The 21,495-nt window shown below is 37.6% G+C and overlaps 1 protein-coding gene across 3 annotated transcripts in view; it reads left to right on the top strand.

Annotated features, from left to right (window-relative positions):
* Positions 1–40: 40 nt before the first annotated feature.
* CTSC (cathepsin C) overlaps positions 41–21,495 on the top strand; it is a 34,733-nt gene continuing 13,278 nt past the window's right edge. Inside the window, exons 1-4 of one of the 3 annotated variants that reach the window (XM_033119755.1) lie at positions 41–242; positions 2,298–2,443; positions 7,092–7,176; positions 8,846–12,370. In XM_033119755.1, the coding sequence (XP_032975646.1) occupies positions 71–242; positions 2,298–2,443; positions 7,092–7,176; positions 8,846–8,856 (414 nt within the window). In that variant the 5' untranslated portion in view covers positions 41–70 and the 3' untranslated portion in view covers positions 8,857–12,370. Of the gene's footprint in view, positions 243–2,297; positions 2,444–7,091; positions 7,177–7,929; positions 8,769–8,845; positions 12,371–19,477; positions 19,639–21,495 lie in introns of those variants that run through there. The other 2 variants (XM_033119756.1, XM_033119754.1) reach the window with 2 other exon arrangements.

Here is a 21,495-nt window from a genome sequence, read left to right as displayed (position 1 = left end):
GGTCCGGGTTGCCTGACGCTGAACCGCCTCCCTCCGCTTCTCCCCGAGCTCTCCTTTGAGCCCCGGCAGCATGGGTCCCTGGTCCCGCTCCGTGCCCGCTGCCCTGCTGCTGCTTCTCTGCACAGTCGGCCCCTCGCTCTGCGATACACCTGCCAACTGCACCTACCCTGAACTGCTGGGCACCTGGGTCTTCCAGGTGGGCCCCGGAGCTTCCCGGCAGGACGTCAACTGCTCGGTGATGGGTAAGCAGCCTGCGTCCCAGGACTTCCCTCCCTGTGCCAGCCCGGGATTCCTTCCTTGCTGTCCCTGAACTCCTTTCCCCACAGCGCGACCACACGGAGTGCCCCTGCACGAGGCCACGATATCTTGGCTGGACTTGGGGCCCTTTGGGATGCCCTCTCATGCGCCAGGACCTCCAAGTTCAAGTTGAACTTCAGAGAACTCATAACTTCACATTTTCTTGATTATTCCTGGGGACCCAACACTTTTGTTCCCCCGTTAATTTTTGTTTTCTGGTGTTTTTTTTCCTGTGTTTGGTTTGGAAGAGAGTTCAGATTGTGCAGCCTGTGATCTCCCTGTCCAATCTGCAGGGTTTTTTGGTTGTTGTTTGTTGTATATTTATTTGTTTGTTTTTCTTGTGCTGGGGAAACTAGTCTCAAAGACTCAAGAATATAGCTAGAAAATTTTTCTCCTTTTGTTAGGCTGTGGGAAAGATCCCTTATGCCCACCGATTTTGATTTGGAGGTGTGTTGATGCTGATAGCTAGAAATGCTAATAGCTAGAGAAAATTTACAGGATCACTCTGAACCGTTTTATGAATTGCAGGGAGGTATATAAAAGTTTGATTTTTTGTTCTTTTAATAATTCTTTAGCCAGCAATTATATTTGGAAATATATAATGCCCGGCTTATGGAAGGCTTTAATAAATACCATATTTCCCCGAAAATAAGACGTAACGAGACAATCAGCTCTAATGTGTCTTTTGGAACAAAAATTAATATAAGACCCAGTATTATATATATATATACATATATATACATGTATATGTATATATATATATGTATATATATTTATATTATATCAGATCATATCATACCTGGTCTTGTAATAAAATAAGACCGGGTCTTATATTAATTTTTGCTCCAAAAGACGCATTAGAGATGATTGTCTGGCTAGGTCTTATTTTCCGGGAAACACGGTATCTAGTGTTTGAACACACTGGGATATTCCACATACCCTGAGACACGAAGAACAAAGAATTTAGTAATGGGAGTAGGAAAACCACACAGTCTCAGTCAGAAGAGGCACTTTTGTTCTGCCCCAACCCTTACCACCCTGTGGCTTGTGCAGAATGAGTGAAGCTCTCAGCTGCAATTTCCTTGTCATCAAAAGAAAGATTGCCAGGTCATTTGTTATTTAAGCAGATGAATTTACCTGTCCAACTCCAGATGACTGTGGAGCATTGCATAATCCTGGGCATTATAACCATCTTTTTTAAAAGTTGAAGTTATAGTTCTGGAGCAGAAGGGAGCTCATGATTTACACTCCTCTGTCACGTGCAGTCTCCTAGTTCAGAGCATTAATTTGAAACATGGAAAAACTGCCAAAGTGTGCAAACCTCCAGATGGACACAGCAGACTCTTTTTCAGGCAGCCTCTAAACTATAAACTATAACTTTGACCTTAATGAAATAGTTAAAGACACAGATCGGAGCCCCCATCTTCTCAAGGTTAAAAATTGAGTTCCTATCAGCACAAATTAGCTTTATAGGACAGAAACCTGAGTACCTTGGAAGGATTCAGATTCTGAATTTCTGAACTGTAGTGCCATTATAGAGAAAGGTAGCCCATTTCTTCTCTGAAGCGATCATGTCATTTGTCCTTCTTCTGATCTGATAGCAAGTTATTTTATATTTTTATATTTTCCACATTTTGACTACCATTTTATATTCTTCCCATTTCTGCCTGTCATTTTCAACATCTCCCATTTCTCCTTTTCTTCAGTGGAAAAAATGTCTTCAGTCTGGGAAAGTAGTGGCTGTACTTTTTGGGGTCTCTCTCTGCCTGCTGGCATATCTCTCTATCTTTTGAGCCCTCACTTCACAGGCTGGCCTGAAACCCCTCTGGGACTATGCAGAGGAGGCACCAAGATGGAAACTGATACCTTCAAGCCAAACTGGCCCAAATCGGGTAGCATGACAAGAAAGCAGCTTAAAAGTAATGGAAATTATAGAGGAAACTTGTCCTCCTGTTGAAGTCAAAATAATTTCCCATTGTTGTGTATTTCCTTTTCTTTAGGACCACCAGAAAAAAAAGTAGTGGTGCACCTTAAGAAGTTGGATACAGCGTATGATGACTTCGGCAATTCTGGCCGTTTCACCATCATTTACAATCAAGGCTTTGAAATTGTGTTGAATGACTACAAGTGGTTTGCCTTTTTTAAGGTTAGTTTTGTTGATAAATGCATTCATGTTTTCATTGATATCTGAAGCCTTTTCTAATCAGGAGACCCTCAGAATTTTAAAATAAAAATTGACACTGCTCTTCCCAAGAGAAATTAGATGGTACCATTTTAACAAAAATTATGATTTCAGTAGATTAAAATACTGATCTATATTTGAAATGTACGTTCCACATCTGTATAAATTTACATTGTGGTATGACTAAATTCTTAATTTATTTTCTTTATTACTATAACTTTATTTCTAAATATTGCTTTAGTCACTTGGCTTTGTACTGAATCTATAGGAGCCATGGATGTCCTAAAATAGGTTTTGGAGTTATTATGCTATTATGCTATCCTTATCATTGCTTGTTGGTTCTGAGAAATTGACCTATGTGGACCATTGAAGTAATATGATGTACTAAATATATTAATGTGACTAACATAACTAAACTAAGATAAAGAGAACATAGGAGTTACTTCTTGGGCTAATTAAAGTAACAGGTAGTCCAGCCAAGCCAGCGTGTTTTCTTCTTTCTCTAGGAAAGAAGTATTGTCCATTCTCGTATGCTAACACATTGCCTCCAATTGCAGGCGTACTCTAGGATAAAATAGTTTAGCACAGATTGTACCCTATCCCAGATATCCTTCTGAAGTTGGATTTTTTTTCTGTTGGCAGAGTATTAAATAGTTTAAGTAAATTGAATCCACAAGACTGAGACTAGCTGTTTCTTATTATAAATCAAGTATAAATAAAGACAGACTTTTTCATGGGATAGCATTTACAGCCTTTCGAACATCAAGAGTTGGTCAATCCTAGGGGCTCGTGAGAAAGTAGGGAAATGACTCTGTTACAGATGATGAAAGAGAAAGCGCCAACAAAACACTAACTTCTAAATTTATTATGATTTCTCTCATGGGTTGTGATTTAATCACTAGGATATGGTGTTACATCTGAGCCAACCTTATTTCTTATAATAATAACTCCCAGTACTTTTTTGTTATGAGGACCTCTCTTTAATATGAAAAAGAAAACAGAGACAAAGAAGAAAAAGTTGTCTCCCGTTACCTGGATTGGCTGGTCAGCTACTCAGCCACTAGGAACAGTCTATCCATGCTGGCTGTTGAACGTTAGCAGTCCATTTTATTAGCTGAAGCCCATGCTTGACCACTTATTAAATATTTTTAATATCACCCTTGGATATTATGCATTTTAAAAAATCACAACAGTACCTATATGAATGTTTAAAAGTAGTGCAAATGTAAATGTAATTCAATCTCCTTATAATTCTTGGTTTGCATATTGATGAGCCTAGGGCTTTGGAGACCTCTTATAGCTACTCTGTTACAACCCTTCAGTATTTTTGCCTTCAGGTTGAGAATTCCTGTGGAATTGATACATAAGGAAAGAGATATTCAAGATAGCTGTTACTATGTATGTCCCCTCCTGTCCTTACTCTTTTCCCTTTCACCTTCCTCCCTTTTTAGTCCCCTCTGCCTTCCCCTCCTTCCCCTCCCTCTTCTCCTTTCTTGCTTTACTCATGATAGGCACCTAGTCCATATGTGTTTAAAAAAATGAAAATGAATCGATGAAGTAGAATTCAGTTGAGAAAGAGGAGGTTCATAAATTATATAAGTGCAAGGTGAGGAATAGTACATAGATAAGTAAATAGTTCTACTCATTTGACTTAGAAAACTTTTCATTCTTTCCTTCTGTAGAATTGGAGAAACTGGTGGGGGAACTTTTAAAGTCGCCATTTAATTACTCGAGTCATAATCAGAAACAGACAAGGGCAATTTCCCTTCATTAGTATTTTTCCATCAGTTTGTGCTCAGCTTAAATAGGAGTTGAGCTGGTGGGGACAGAGGGAACAGCTGGTGACTGAAGGAGGAATCAGAACCCTTTGTGTTTCTTTTTACATCACAGTTTAAGCAGATTTGGTATTTTTCCACAGCTTCAGAACATTAGTAGCAGGTCAGTAGGAAACTACTTTTTAACACCAAATAAGGTATAAGTGTCCCAAGCATATTTGGGAAAAGTCAGTATGTATGTTGTTGTATGACAGACTCTACCTAATCATCTGCTTCTGGACGGTATTCTCTCATTAGGAATAAAAATAGGAAGAGTGTTCTGCCGATATCAACATACTTTTTTAAAGTGTGCATTTGACCTGCTGAAAAATCAAGCACTCTGACTGGTCAGTAGTTAGGCCTTGTGATAAAGATCATAATTTCAATAAGTAGAGTAGAATATACATAAGATACTTGGTTTTAAGATTTCTCTTAATGTAATCAAGTAGTTCCAGATAAACATATCTTACAGAGTGATAAAATCCATGTCCTTTTAACAAATCCAACTGAAAAATAGGAGCAGAGTTTTTAAAAATTTAAGGAAAATGGTAGAGTGGAGTTGACTTTAGATACTAGGGAAAAAAAGCACTTTTGGTGACACTATTACCACACAAAGCTTGCTGGATTTTACCCTAAGCATCAGGGTATTTCCTACAGTGGTGCTGGGGAAACTATGCTGGATGTGGTTTCAAGAAAAACACAAACCTATTTAATGAGTGAAGCACTTGAGACCTTTCTCTTCAGATGTAGAAAGTATATTTTAAATGAAAATTGGTTTAGTTTTTTAAATGAAGAATTATCAAAACAATATTTGTCGTTCAAGGTTGTGCTCTATGTAAATTACGGCCTAGTCCACTCTACCTCCTACCATTACAGGAAATAACTGGCAAATATTTGCTATGTAAATGTGCTATCAATATTCTCCACATTGTCGTTCTACAAATCAGTTTGATGTTCAAATCTTTCCATTGACTCATACCAGACCCTACCACTTGTTTCCTTTTGCTCTCTTCAGATGTGCCTTCATCAGATTGTTTCTTCTTCTTGTTGCTGCTAGACTTTGCTGAGCAGGTGCTACTCTCAGGTTATCCTATTAGGCTCCTGCTGCGCATTCTGCTCCCCCAGAGTGAGCTCAACAGAGCAGACAGCTTCCACATCCTTCTCCCTGCATTCCAGCTTTGAAGCCATTGTGATACCCCTTCTATTGCTAGGAACTTCCTGTATTAAGTTCTCCTTATTTAACCCTCATTTGGAAGATGAACGTTTTTCATGACTTGAGATTTCTCTGCTTTTTCCCCCCCTTGGTTTTTTTCTGCTTTAGAATTTGGAAGTGGAGTGGGGGATAATCTATATTTTTATCGCATATGACTTCAAGCTAGATAAAAGCTTGGAAGGAAGTGAATCTTGACACTGAAAGGTTTTGTATAGTTTCTGTTGGGCAGGAAGCAGTAGGTGAATATTCTTAAAAGATATTTTTTTCCTTCTCAACTCTCTGCAAACATTCAGTTATCTGTACACTTTACGGGGGTAATAAATTAAAATGCATTTAGGGCCCACCCAGGTAGGTACCTAAACTTTTGAAACAACCTTATGTAAAACAATAAAGAGTCATTACACCAATGGCAAAATAGAAACTTTCCTAGAGGCCTTCATTTCATTTTTCTTTTAAAACAATGTGTTCCCCAAAATAAAATACAATACTGTCTGTAGGCCAGTTTCTAATACTACCAAATTTTAATAGCATTTACCATTTGGTTATGGTTGGCACACTAATAAATTTGTACCCTGAAAAGTACCTGCAGATTAAAAGCAGCCAGCTTCTTGCAAAGCACACAATGTAACAAAGCAAAACAACATAAAGAACACTTAGTTATGGCTGACTTTATGTGATGGGTGGATAATTGATCATTTTTTCTTCTTTATGCTTTTATTTACTTTGTTCATTTTTTTATGATGAGTATGTGTATATATAAAGATCCTCTGTATGCCATCCTCTCTACCAAATTGCCCAAAGGAAGGAAGTCATATGAAACAAACTAAGCTCCAAAGAATACCCTCAAGTTGAATAGGCTTTCTAACCTTTTAATGTTTCTTATGTCACTTTCTCTAAGGCTGTAAAAGGGGATAGGAGAGAAGGAACTCAGATTTTATTTTGAAGATTAAGCCACTCAAGGACTGAAGAACATGCGTGGAAGGGATACTAGACTCATGGTGGCTGAACACTTTATTTGGTGATAGTCAAGCAAACTTCATTGATTTCTAATTGAGATTTTTGTTTGGGGCCCAACCGTCTTAGTAGAACTGTAAGCTAAAAAATACTACCATAGTGTTTCTAAAACGGGTTGCTATTCAAAACAGGAAAATTTGGGCATCTTGGGATGTTTGGGAAATGGTTGTAAAATCCATACCAGAGGACTTATTTGCCCATTTTTTGTGCCTGTGAGGTTTCAAGTTTGCCACAAAAGCCAGTAATTACAATTGTGTGTTTCTACAGTAAGGGATTTGGAAAACTTGTACAATGTTTTCACTGTGTCTTCTGGGTTCATTTTTAAGATGTAAGAATTCAGCTTTTAGAATACTTGCTACTGGGATAAATTTACTTGTTTTGACGTATGTTCAGTACACCAAGATTAGGATTTTTCTTTAAACACCTCCAGGTTTACTTTTAAGAGTGTTTCAATTGAGGGAAAGAATTAGAAGTTTAGCACTTAATGCATGCTTAACTATGGCTTTTGTTTTCTTTTATAATGTTTAATCTCAGCATAATGACTCAGTTTACCATTGTAAACTCTTCATAGGATGTCACTGATTTTATCAGTCAGTTGTTCATGCAACTGGGAACTGTGGGAATATATGATTTGCCACATCACAGGAACAAACTGGGTGAGCGCCATTAAAATATTTTTAACTTTCTTATTAAAACCAAGCTTTTCTCCTCCTGGTATTTATTTATTCAATAACGAAATGGAGACCAGACTGGAGAGATTATGGTTTTCTTAGAGATTTCTTGCTTGAGCCTGCTTATTTGCTCCCTCTTACATGCTTGCACTATTTTGTGTGAGTGATTGTTTTACTTTGGCATGTTCTGTATGCACACATCAGATTAACTCTCTCAGGTATGATGCTCACAACATAAATAGACATGACCCCAGAAAGGTAAAGACCCAGTTAAGAAAAGGTTGGCCCAAATTCAGTTCACATCCTTGATGTAGCTATGCTGCCTCATGTTATTCTTTTTTTTTTTCCCCCTAAAAAGACTCGTGAGGGAACCACATGAGATCACAGTATTTTAAGTCTGTCTTCCAGTAGAGAAGGTGCCTCTCCAGAGAAATTGACATACCTGTCACCCATTTCTGTGAGATATTACTCATCTTTTTTTTTTTTTTTTTTTAAATGGCTCCTTCTCAACACATAAAATATTGACTGGAAGCAGATGATTATTTTTTTTTACTCTTTACATGTGCTCATTGCTTTCAGAATAGATCTTTAAATTATTGCTCTCATTGGATCCATAAATTTAGATGTCCAGAATTTTGATGGAAAAATGGGTGGTTAGAGAGTAAAGTTGATAGGGATTTAACCTTCCTTGCATTTTAACACAACATTTCCCCCCGTTTCCCTTCCTCTTTTACTTAGCTCTTACGTAAGAATGAGATATGAAAAATGGAACTGGCTATAGCCTTTTCCTATATCAGCATTTGCCAGCTGTTTAATGGGCCAGCAGCGGTCCACGCATCTGCCTGGTAGGATCGCTCACCAGGTATACCTTTTCATCTTGTTAAGTTTTAGAGATCATTCCAGGCAGCCACTAGTAAAACGTCAAAGTGAAAATCAGAACTGAAATTAATAAGCTGTTTTTTCTGAATTCTTTGCTGGTATTTGAGTAAGTGTAGATTGCGTTAAATAATTTCATTTACTTCAGAAGCTCTCAGAATCTTTAATATATTATGTGGTGATAGCTTAGCAGGAAGATAGAATAGGAAACTTTCCCAAAATAAATTCACCATTTTTTCATTACCGAAAAATAAGATATTCTCAGAATGCAGGTTATGCAATTCTGGCTTAAAACTCTCTCTCTTCCTCCTAATTATGGAGACACCTCCGCCAGTAGAAAAGATAGTCCCTAATATTTGCTCTTAAATGGGACAAAATAGCTCGTACCTAGAAATGGGATCCAAGCAGCACTAAGCCTGCATTTAGAATTTTTAAGATACACATGTGAAGGTATCTAAGGTTGCTAGATTAGCCTGTTTCTTAAGTACGTTTCATGATTCTATTAGGTTTATATAGTGGCAGTTAATTTCAAATGCATCTGCATGTGCTCCTCAAACCTGTTGGCTGCATGCGCAATACATGTTGCTTAAGCATTTTACTATTGAGAATGGTGGCTTTTTGTGAATGTCTTAAATCGCATTAAAAAGAAATACCAGCATCTCAACTACTAGTACTGATATATTTTTTTTTACTTACAAGACATTAATATGATTAAACATTTTTAAGAGACAGTATGATCCTTGTTGGCTTATTAACTCCAGTTTTTATTGTCTTGTAGTTATTAAATAGAGCATCTGTTGAAGGGCTCTTTTAAAACCACAGCCCAAAACAGGCTTTGGGGCTAAGAGGCAGAGCAGCGTGCAGCCCTGGATCTACCTACCTCTGACAGCTAGCAGGCTCGTAGCAGCTTCAGGCCCTTCTGGAGTCTGTATGTGCATATGAAATGCAGAGGCGTCCTGGTGACCTACCTCCAAAGCAGCTGCCCTCCTGAACATTACCATGGAAAGCAGCCACCACCATTTTGGAATGTGAACAAACAGAGGCTACGCAGGAGAAAGAAAAAATAACCTGGACGTTTTAGGTGGCTTCACCATTCAGCCTTTGAATGAAAGGAACAACACGCAACACAAGTTTTGTTTTTTGGTGGTTTTTTTTTCGTTTTTTTTCTTTCTCTTTTGAATACTCTTCTATTGAAATAATTTGTCCAATCTGGCTAGGATTGGAATTTGGTGTTTCATTTTATTGACGGTGCAACTTTTGTTCACAGTTAAATTATCTTCCTGATGGCTTCTCTTTTTCTAATGACCTTGAGGAACCCCAGCACCTATCGTAAAGAGGAATTAAGGCTTCAGGATATCTTGAGATGGACAGATATGTTATTGGTGGAAAGATGGACCTGTGGAGGACATGTTGGGGGTGAAGAGGTTTTCTATGATAGGCCAAACTGCTGAAGGATATCTTTTTGTAGATTATAGGCCTGCAGTACCCCTGGCCAGAAAGAGGGTATGATGAGTACATTTGTTTGTTTGTTTGTTTGTTTGTTTTAGATTAGATGCTGGCCTTCTGCTAAGAACTTGAGGTACTTTACCGTACAAAACCCCTATAAAGTAAATATCACTAGCTTCATTTTAGACATAGGGATAATTAGTTTCATACAATGCTTAAGCTCACACAGCTTGTTAAATGAGAAGGGCTAGTCTTTCAAGCTTACGGATTTCCTTGTGGCTAAAGAATGAAAGAAAAGCCATTGCACAAAGCAGTACAGGTAGTTGGAGTCACTTTTGGGTAGATTTTCTGCAGAATCCCAGGCTGTAAGTATCACAAATGTTAGTTTTATGGAGTAGAATATGCACTGCATTGGCTTCTGTGGAAAATGAGAAGAATCGGCTTGAAGCCTAGGTTTCCTTATGAAATGAGGCAACTCATTTTCTATCCTCAGCCAGGGGCCTGTCATTCAAGACAAAAAAAATGACCACCTCCTTCCCTTTGTAGTCCCCAAAATTGGCAGCAGAGCTTTGTAAACTTCAAATGAAGTACAACTTACATACCTTTGCCAAGTTCGTATCTCTTAATAACACCATTGTTCACACTGATTACTATCATTTAGCTCTTTCCTGCTACACAATGGACTAGTTTCCTCCTCAGTTTTTCCAAGCTGATTGATATCAGCCTTGGTAAACTGAAAATGTGGGGCTACACCTAATTCATACTGTCCAGGAGGACTCCCCTCCTGCATCCCCGCTTGAATGGAGGAATCTTTCTTTAACCAGCAGACTGCCGTCTTGACTTGCTTGGTTCAGATAACTTTTTATACCACCTGAAAGGTACTGGTCTGCGATTCTGCGAAGGCTGTATCCTATAAAGATGAAGTAACAGTACAGCTGACTACTTCTGCCTGGGTACTTTCTCCTTCCTACCTCTGGACCTGGTAATTCTTCATCACTCAGGACTTTGATACCATCTTCTCCAAGTCCATTAGTAGGAGAAACGCCGTAATTTTGCTTCCCATTATGCTTTGCAGACGCCTCTGCTGTACTAACTTCCTGTAATGGACTGATTTCATAGCATGTCTTCTTTTTTTCCAGACTGAAAATATTTGTTTACCTATATATCTTTAGCACCTAATGAACATAGAACTTTATAGGTGCTTGGAAAATTAACCACATTCTCTTGTCTTTTCAAAGACTTTCTACAAGTAATACCAGCTTACAAATAATTAATTCCTAGGGTTCTAGAAGCACAAATCAGGACTGGTGCTATGTTTATATTTTTGCTTTCATACTAAAATATGTCAGGTTACCTGCCTCCAGAGTTCTAAGAGAGTTGTATATTTTCATACTGATTTTCAGGATGTAAATACTGACGAAGTAACCAATATGTGTAAAAATGTATTATAAAATTTTAAATTACCTCTACTAAACTGATTTTGTTGTTGTTGTTTCTCTGAGTAACTTTGTACCTAAGTGTTTATTTTGATTATGGAAGAAGAGAAGACTGGTGGGTACAAATTGCAGATACAGATACATGTGTTAGAAGTCCTCACAATATAATACTGCTTAGCATTCTCTGTTATAATTGCCTATTTGTCCTCTCTTCTGGTCTTCAGACTCCGTGAGCAAGGATCAACTCTGTATTACTGACCATTTTATTCCCTATGTATATCACAGAATGATAAATAGAGCACAATGTGATAAATAATAGGGTTTCAATAAATATTTGTAAAAGAAAGAAAATTTAATAATATATTATTGTATTGTCCTATTTTATTGACATGTTTCTGGAAGTATTGTTACCTTTGTGAGCCTGTGGTAGACTCTCAGGCCATATTTATAGTATAATTTTATAGAAAACAGGATGCTTTTAAATTTTATTCTGTTTATTTATGTTCTAATTTTTGTGTGAGGCTGTAGAGGCCAAGATAGGGTTCAAAATTAAAAAGAGTCAACTTTCTGAATTACTGAAAACTAAGTTAGCTGTCAGGGAATGGTGAGCTTCATGATTACAGTGATTCCCCAAAGCCTGGAGAATCAATAAGCCTGGAATGCTGTAGGTTATGTATGCCCCATTCCTATTAACTACAGTGAGAAACACCAGCCAACAGATAGATGAGATGAACTCTAAGATTTCTTCCAACCTCACAGTTTTAACAGTTTATGAGCCAGGGATGTAAAGCACATCATAGGGAATACCGTCAATATTGTATTAACTACATGGTGTCAGATGGGTACTAAACTTCTTGAGGTGATCATTTCGTAAGTTATAGAAATGTCTAATCACTAAGTTGTACACCTAAAAGTAATGTAATATTGTATGTCAACCCTAATTGAAAATTAAGTTAAAACGTTGGTGAGTAAGTGATGAATGAGCCAAGGGACTTTGGCTACTTTGTTGAGTAGTCAATTGCTATATTCTTAACTAGTTCTGCAACATATATTTTAGTTCTAACTGAATGTCCTTTCAACACTGGAGATAAATAAATTTATTACCCTCCATTATTACATTTAAATCTAGCTGCCAATTCCTTCAGTAAAATGCTGGAAGTTATTTGGTTGCAACCACTGTGACAGTTTCCTGGTAGTTTCACGATTCATTAAAATTCAACTTTTAAAATAAATGCTTAAGTCTAGTTAGTAGGCAGAAAAACTAGAGAAAATCCTTGAAACTGATGTAGGAAAGTTTGTTTCTTCCTGAAGAAAGATGGGATGCTCTTGGATGGGTTTGGCAAAATACCAATTTGGTAAAACGTGCCTGTTCTCTTTTGTTGCCTTCTAATGGCTTTACTCACACTCCAGACCTGACTGCAATATAGTAAACCAAGCCCGTCGTTCCTGCCACTTTCTGAAGCAGTTCTGGAAGTCCCCTTTCCTGAGTGTCTTTACTTCATCCTCCATCATGACAATGCTCTGTGTCACACATTGCTTCTAGTATGACAATTTCTGTCGAATAAAGACATTACAGTGTGTCCTTATCCACCTTAGTCATCGGATCTGGCACCATGCAACTTGTGGCTTTTGCCCAAAGTTGAAATGACCATGAGAGGAAAATGTTTTGAATTGATTCAGAACATCGAGGCAGCCACAACAGCACAACTGAAGACATTCATGAAAGAGGACTTCCAGAACTGCTTCAGAAAGTGGCAAGAGCGATGGGATAAGTGGGTTTGGAGCGAGGGGGAGTATTTTGAGAGGGATTAATGGCAATGTATCTTCTACTGTAACACATTTTTTATTTAAATATTCACTGTATTTTTGTGATCATACCATGTATATTAAAAAGGAAAATAGAAATTATGATATTTTCTTCTCAATATTCCAGTGAATTATTTTTTCATTTCATTTTGGAAGTCACCTTTTGACAGGATAGGACCCACATCAACTGCTCAGTTGACAGTTTGGGTTAGAGTATGAATTCTTTGATGACATGGATAAAGTTTTGTATCTCTCATGGTAACAGATGGTAGTGTTTATATTGGTACTTGTTTAGTGTTTTATAAAATTTTAAACTCTTTAAACTTGAATGTTATTTTTATCCTTCATGATAAATCCAGTGAAGTAGCTATCATTGCCATTATCTGATGAAGAAATTGAGGCTCCTTAGTTGTGACTTGCTCAAGGTTACATGATTAAGTGGCAGAACAAAGATTTCTTTTTTTTTAAGATTTTATTGGGGAAGAGGAATAGGACTTTATTGGGGGACAGTGTGTATTTCTAGCGCTTTTTCCAAGTCAAGTTGTTGTCCTTTCAATCTTAGTTGTGGAGGGCACAGCCCAGCTCCAGGTCCAGTTGCCGTTGCTAGTTGCAGTGGGCGCAGCCCACCATCCCCTGTGGGAGTCGAACCTGCAACCTTGTGGTTGAGAGGATGCGCTCCAACCAACTGAGCCATCTGGGAGCTCAGCGGCAGCTCAGCTTAAGGTGCCAGGTTCAATCTTAGTTGCAGGGGGTGGAGCCCACCATCCCTTGCGGGACTTGAGGAGTAGAACCGGCAACCTTGTGGTTGAGAGCCCACTGGCCCATGTGGGAATAGAACCGGCAGCCTTCAGCGTTAGGAGCACGGAACTCCAACTGCCTGAGCCACCAGGCCGGCCCCAGAACAGAGACTTAAAGGGCAAAGTCCTTTTTTACTAAACTGCATTTGTCTCATAGCCAGTATATTACATAAAGTAAGTAATCTTCCAAATTTTTGTAAGTATATTATTAATCAGGGAAACAGTCGAATAAAGTGTGAGTGATTTTTCTCCCCTCTCTGTGTCAAAAAGCAGTTGAAAAAGCTGTGATAACTTAAGTTCTAAAATATCCCAACCTGTTCTTTTTCAATTGGTTAATTACTAGGTAGATCTAATTAAATAGTTGATAAAATGAGTGGGAAATTGCAGAAGGACAGTTTTGTGAATGGTTGGCAACCCAATGGTAATTTTGAAGAAGCAATTGGATAGTTACTGAATCCTAGTAGTTTTCTAAACGTAAGTGCTGTGGTTTGGAGGTTCTTCAGATTTTTTTCAAACTATTCGCTGCAGTAGGAATTGGCATAAATGAATAGAAACTTAAATTACGCCATTTGTGCAAGGAAGTATTCAGAAACTGATGTTTATATAAAAGAAATAAAACCCTTGGGGCGCGGCGGGGGGTTGGGGGGGAGGGATTGGCAACATTTCAAGATGGATGGTGTAGCCAAGACTTCAACTTCTTAAGTGGTAATAATGTCAAAAATCACATAAGGAATATTTCACAATAGCACGAAAAATGACATACCCTGAGAACATTCAAATCAAGAAGATAATGGGCACAATGTGTGGTCCTCTCAAGTTAGGGTACTGAGTGGCAAATGCCTCTTTTCGCCTAAGTTGAAGCTGTCCTGCACAGTGGTGTTACAGCCCTGTCCTTCCTTTTATAAGGTAATTTCAGGTTCTAGTAAAGACCGAATTACTTTTGATTGGGAAAACTGCAGAATGATATAAAACAGAAATTTTAAATAGAAAATAATTCTATCAATTTACTATATCAGAAATGGTACCCAAATGGATAACTTCTTTTGTACAATTGCTTGAGTTAAAACAACAGAAACAGTTGTAATTTTTTAGGATTATTTACGATTACTTAGGTATATAAATACTCTAAATATACAAAATAAGGAGTGTGTCTAAATTAAGAATTATTTACCTGGCTTTATGAATATTGAATAGAAAATCCGCAGATGTAAGAACTGCAGTTAGGAAACTTGAAGGGGTATTTTGGAACTTCTTTGTCAACACTAATTTACTGAGAGAGAACCTGAGGTTTGGAGAGGGAAATTGACATTTCTGAAGTAACATTGTAAGTCAGAATTTGGTCTCTGACATCATGGCAGCACCACACTACTGTGAATATTAAATTTTGTATCTCTTCTGAGTTTCTGTGTTATTGTTGAAATAAGACTTGACATTTGTTGTTCTTTTCTATTATTCATTATCCATTCACTCATTCAATAACTAACTGCTTCCTAATGCCACATAGTTTCCTAGCTACTGAATAAACAAAAATCCTGTTCCCACAGTGCTTATTCTTTTGTGTGGAAAAATTAACCCCATAGGCTGCTGTGCACATTAAATGGGTTAGTATATATAAAACAGACCCTCTGAGGTGGAGTCTATTATCATCATTCTGATTTTATAGATGAGGAAACAGAAAGTACAAAGAGGATAAGTAACTTGCTGGGGATCACACGGCCAGGAAGTGGCAAAGCTGGATCTAGTCCAGGCTGTCAAGCCTGAAGACGATGTCCTTTATCTCTGCATCAAAAACCCTTGGCAAAAATAGCGAAAAGACTGAAATTGTAAAGGTAACATGGGTACCTGAACAGTGGGAAGTGACCAGTGTACCGCTAGAGAATTTAGGCTGCTGTTAAAGGGTCTTGGCAACAATTTGGACCTCACTTATAAGAGTCAATTCGTTAATCTTGTCCAACTGTTTTTTTTGGGGGGAAAGAATGGATAAACGAGTGATGAATCCTATAAACCTATGACTCCATATTTGAATTCTTTCTTCTCTTTTTAACTTTGCAAAGCCACTTTCTTTTTTCCCCCCTGAGAAGAATAATGCCTATTATCCCAAGGAATCATCGTGAGGCCCAAATGATATACATGGAAACCCTTTGCAAACTGAGTTTTAAGCCATTACTGCATGGATGCTAGGTATCTGCTGTCAGTATTTTTGGCAGTTAACCTATATATTTACTTCTCTAGCTCTTGACAAAATGTATGAAGAAGTGGTGCACAGTATTGGGAAGAATGCTTGGTTCGAAGAGTCCTTGATTTTAAATCCTAGACCACCTCCTTTAGGTATCTTCTGTTTTGCACCTTGAGACAATATTATCTATGTTCTCTTGATCCTCTAAGATTTATAAGTAATCTGTGATTTGTTTATAAAGTACAAACCGATAGGTAAATGTCAAGGGCCGACAGTGCTGTAGTACTGATGAGGAGGAGTGCAGAGTCCTTGAGCGAATACGGATGATAAGGGACTGCAGCAAAATCAGTCGGGCTGCAGTTATTTCCCCACCCCCACCCCCTCTAAAAATAACAAGCCACCCTTCCCCTCATAGGGGAATTCATTGGGTATAAGCCATCATGCTTATCGTTATGACTCGCTTGTGCCAATTAGCAAAACCACACTGATGAGAAACATGGAGCCCCGTCTATTTTACTTTGAATGCCCCTCACTCTTGAAATGTTGGGAAAGTCATTTCATCTGTGATCTAAAGTTCTGCTTAGATGGGGAAGTTTCCCGGGCTTCTCCAAGCATGGTTAGCTTGCTGAACCACATGATGCTGCAATGAATTATTTACGTGTTTGTTTACTTCATTGAATTCTGAACTTCTTAAGGGCTGGGGCCACATCAATACTTGTGTATGTGCATAATAGCACTTTGCAAGATGCCTGGGAAATAGTATATGATTAATGAATATTTGATAAATGAATGGAAGAGCTTAGCGAAATGCAAAATATGTTATATAAATGATTTTGTTTAGGAAGCGTAATCATAATACCCGACAGATCAAAGGTAGCAGGCTCTAGTAACATCTGCGTCATCCCTCATGGATGTCCTTTTCTAGGACTTTGTAGGCTATGAGTCTCATTCTTAGGAGATAAGAGTACTTTCAAAAGTGATTAATTTCATAAAATTCATATAACGTTCTCCATTTGGTAAATAACCAAGAAGATCCCACCCAAAGACCCATTTCACCTTTCATTTCCATTTTTAAAAAATCATGTTTTATAAAAAAAAAAAAATTACATGTTTGCATTCAACTTAAATACTATCCTGTATTTTTTTCCTCCTGATATATATATCATGGGTGTTCTCTTTTTATTTTTCTATAGCGGGGTTAGCAACCTTTTTGTTAGAGGGCCAGATAGTAAATATTTTAGACTTTGTGGGCCTGCATAGGTTTTGTGGCAGCTACTCAGTTCTGTTGCTATAGCAGAAGCAGCCACAAATAAAATATAAAGAAGTGGTCTAGCTGTGTTCTAATAAAACTAAAAGCAGGCAGCCTTCCCCTGCCTTAGTGTGCTCACCTCTCTCCTATAGAGTTCATATTATTTAAAATGTTATATAATATTCCTTTGAATTATTAATGTACTTAATCATATTTAGACTTGAAAATTTGGGCCATTCTTTTGTTCTTACTCTTGTTTTTAACTTTTCTGTTATACTGTGATATGTGTCTTCTGTGTTCAGCCTTTTTTTTTTTCATTTATGTGTATTTGACAATTTCTATAAGGTGGATCTCCAGAGCTTTTTTTTTTTTTTTTGGCTTTTGGTAAATATTTTTTTATTTTTTTCAAGAGCTCTTAAAGCCTTGTCAGACTGCTTTCTAAAACAGCAGTGGTGGGCGGAGCACTGGCTTAACCACCCGTGACCTCTCTGACTGGCATGTGACAGGGGAGAAAAGAACATATCAAGAACCCGTGCCAAAGAGCAACACCAAACAGAACTCGGAGGGGTATAGGTTGCATCATATGAGCTTACCAACATAGAGCTCCTTTTGATCTCTAAACATCGCAGTTTCATGTAGTTCAGCATAATAAATAGAAATTTTATTGACCTTTGCTCACAACATACCCTTGACCTTCGCAGCCCGATTATATCCTAGGCCTTTTTTATTTCAGTGTTTCCAGTCCTGAGTTGGGCTTTAGCAGGAACATGAGGATTGGTGAGCTGAACTCATGCTAGTGAAGATATTCTTAGTCAGAGGTAGATAGATGGGCTTCACAGTATCGTGAACACCCAAGAGAGAAGCAAAACGTTCCTAAGAGTAGCCTATACACAGGGTGCCAAAAAATTGTATACACATTTTAAGAAAGGAAAAAACTGTATTATTATTGTAATACAATGAATGATGCTAGCATTCATTTGATTAACGCCGTCTTTTCAGTGAATGTCCTACTACACATTGCTACTGTAATTCAATTCAACTTTGAAAAGTAATACATAGATCTCTTAAAATGTGTACATTTTTTTGGCATCCCTGGTAGTAACTTACCCTGTGATATACAGCTTAATGGTTGGTGGACCCATGATTTAAATCCAGCTCTTGGATTCTAAGGCCATATATTTTTAATTCTACCACTAAATATGAGTTGAATTCAGAGATAGTCAGATGCAATAAGGTAATTTTATCTTTAAGTGTACTTTAGCTCTTTCATTCCTCTAAACTTGGGGTTTGCAAACTTTTGGCTTGTTTTTGTAAATAGAGTTTTGTCGGAACACAGTTTAGTTCATTCCTTTATGTATTCCCTATGTACCTTTTACATCACGGGGCAGAGTTGAGTAGTTGTGGCAGAGGCATATAGCCTGCAAGCCTTAACATATTTATTGCTTGGCCCCTAAAAAAGAAATACACCAGCCCCCACATGGAGGTAAAGTAGTATTTGTTATATGAGGTTAGAAGTCCGCAAACTACAGCCGGTGGGACAGAGTCAACCTACTGCATACTTTTGTCAGGAAAAGAGACACAGCTGACTGTAGGGCTGATGTGACTGCTTTTGTGCTTTTATTCCGTTATATTAAGTCAATGCCTGAAATTGTGCCCAAGTCCTTCCTCATAGAAACTTAACATGCATTTTTCTTCCTCTCACAATCTACGCTCTCATTCTGGATTATGTGTCCCTGCTCCAAGAAGAGACGTTATGAGGGTTTTTTGACTCTGGAGCCAAAGCCTCTGAGTTCAAATCCTGGATTTATCACTTCAGAGTCAACACTGAAATAAGACAAAGGATCATATTAGTGAAATAAAGTAGAGAGAATATTTATTAATCAGGCTCATCAGAATAGCCTGATAAATTGGAAGATGACAGAAGAAAGGATTATGTTTAGTCCTATGGGAAATTTTTATCACTTGTTCTTGTGTTTTGCTGGCGTGGATCTTCTCTGAGTGGAAAAATGTAGTCTGATAGACTCAACGGAATTTTGTTTCTGTCACTTAACAGCTCTGTTACCTTAAGTAGGAGCTACATATCCTCTCTGAGCTGAGCTTCCACTTTCTCGCTGGCAAAATGGAGTTATTGGTACCTGCCTCCTCATAGGCTTATTGTGAGGATTAAATGAGATAACTTTTGTAAAATTCCTGGACTGTGGCAGATACTATAAAAATGTTAGTTTCTTGCCTTGCCTTTCATAGCCTGAAGTGTTTTGTTATGTAAATTTTGGTTGGTGACTAACAATGCTAATCATAGAAACATTTATTTCTCTTCCTTTTCTAGAGTATTTTCTCAGAATGTAATCTCTAAAGTGAAGTTCTGGTTATGGTTGGCAGGGGCTCATCCCTAAGGTGAAACAAAACAAGGGGTGTCTTTACTGTGAATAGGAGCCAGGGAAATGGACCTGAGAGTTGACCACAGATTCACTTGACCTTTTCTTCCATTATTTGATTGCAGTATAAAGAAGAGGGCGGCAAGGTGACAAGTTACTGCAATGAAACGATGATTGGGTGGGTGCATGATGTGCTGGGTCGGAACTGGGCTTGTTTCACTGGAAAGAAGATGGAAACTACCTTTGAGAATGTGAACACAGCACATTTTGAGAGTCTCCAGGAAAAGTGAGTTGTCACAAATGAAAGATGTGTTTAGTTTTGTTTTATAGTATGTATGTGTGTATGTTAATTGTTAGAAAATTTTATTTTGATTATGTAAAATATGTTTGGCTTGGAAACATAAGCCATGTTATGTAAAACTTTCCTGGAAAAGTATTTTGACTGATGTAATTGAAAGAAGTATTTTATTCCAAAGCACTCCAAAAATAACGTACCAATGATTGCTTTAAGGAAAATTTTATATAAAGGACTATAGAGCTGCAATTACAAATAAAGAAAAAAACATTTTATTATTTCCATATAAAAACATGTTGCATAATACTTGTAGATACATGTGTTTATGTTGCAACAAGTGTAGGCGATACTAATTGAACATAAATTTTCAATAAGGCAATAAATAACTGAAATTAAAATTCTTAGTGTTTATGTAGTATGTGTTGTTTGCTAGGGCTACCATCACGAATTACCACAGACTGAAAGGCTTAAACAACAGAAATTTATTTTCTCACAGTTCCGGAAGTTTGAAGTCCAGGATCAAGGTGTTAGCAGATTTGGTTTCTTCTGAGGTCTCTCTCTTTGGCTTGCCAATGGCCACCCTCTCTCTGTGACATCATATGGTTATCCTTCTGTCTGTGTCCTCATCTCTTCTTATAAGAACAGCAGTCATGTTGGGTTAGGACCCACCCATGGGACTTTTTTTTCCCTTAATTTATTTTTAAAAGGCTCTGTCTCCAAATCTTGTCACATGCTGAGGTGCTGGCAGCTAAGACTCAACATATGAATTTTGAGAGATCACAATTCAGCCTATACCATGCAGTTAATGTTTTTGGTAAGTCAGGTGCACTTTAGGTAACTGTGAACCGTTCAAACAAGAGATTTCACACTTTTAGTAGTATGGGAAGGAAAAGAAAAACAAGTATGAGTAGTAACCTTTTCTGTTTTATTTAGTTGTGAAATCCACTGAAAGCGTTCATGAACAAATCATCTAAAGCCGGGTCACATTGGCAGGGAACGACTGTAGCAAAGAGGCAGGGCATGAGTTCAAAGAGGATGAACTGCATTTGTCTGGGAAAGTGCTGACGTAAGAGTTGGACTAAATTCATCCCCCCACCGCCATTTTGAATTTAGCTTTTAAATTGCTTTTGATTGTTAAGCAACACATTTCCTAATAAGCTGTTTACTTTTCACCCTACTAATTAGGATATACTGTGTACTATTGTGCTTTTTTTGGTATTTCAAACATTGCCTCATTTAGTGAAGAAGCTGCTAAAAGGAATACTCAGAACCTGTGTTGCCTCACCTGTAAAACCAGCATTTAGCATGAGATTACTCTCAAGGTCTCTTTCATCTCTTAATGACCTGCTAACCCATAATAATGTATATTATTATTTGTAATCTCCTTCTATCTTAAACATTTAAAATAATAGTGTTTAAGACCTGCTTTGTCATTATTGTAATGCACAGAGCATATGATGTGTTGCTACACATTATGATAAAGTGAGGGAATCAGGGCTAATTACTGCTTCGCAAACACTTAAAGTCCATGAAATAGTGACCTCATCAGTGGAAAATATTTTAAGACATACATTTACCATTTAAAATTTACTCTTGTGTCTAAGAAACAAGTAACCGTAACTTTTTTGTTGTAAAAAATATGATAGAGGCAGTTTTATAATCTCTTTAAAAGAGGTATCTCTCTTGTTTCACACTTTGCAACAAGTGGGAAAGAACTTTGATTAAAATATTATCCATGTGGTTGCACTTTGTTCTTATTATTTTCAGTGCTACCAGGTTCTTGGACTACATCAAAATGCTCTCTATGAACATCTCAATTAAAAGAGAAAGAAAAGTTTACAATATGCG

Source organism: Rhinolophus ferrumequinum, chromosome 11 (assembly GCF_004115265.2).
Source record: "Rhinolophus ferrumequinum isolate MPI-CBG mRhiFer1 chromosome 11, mRhiFer1_v1.p, whole genome shotgun sequence".
Classification (NCBI taxonomy): domain Eukaryota; kingdom Metazoa; phylum Chordata; class Mammalia; order Chiroptera; family Rhinolophidae; genus Rhinolophus; species Rhinolophus ferrumequinum.
This window is presented reverse-complemented; position numbering and strand designations above follow the sequence as displayed.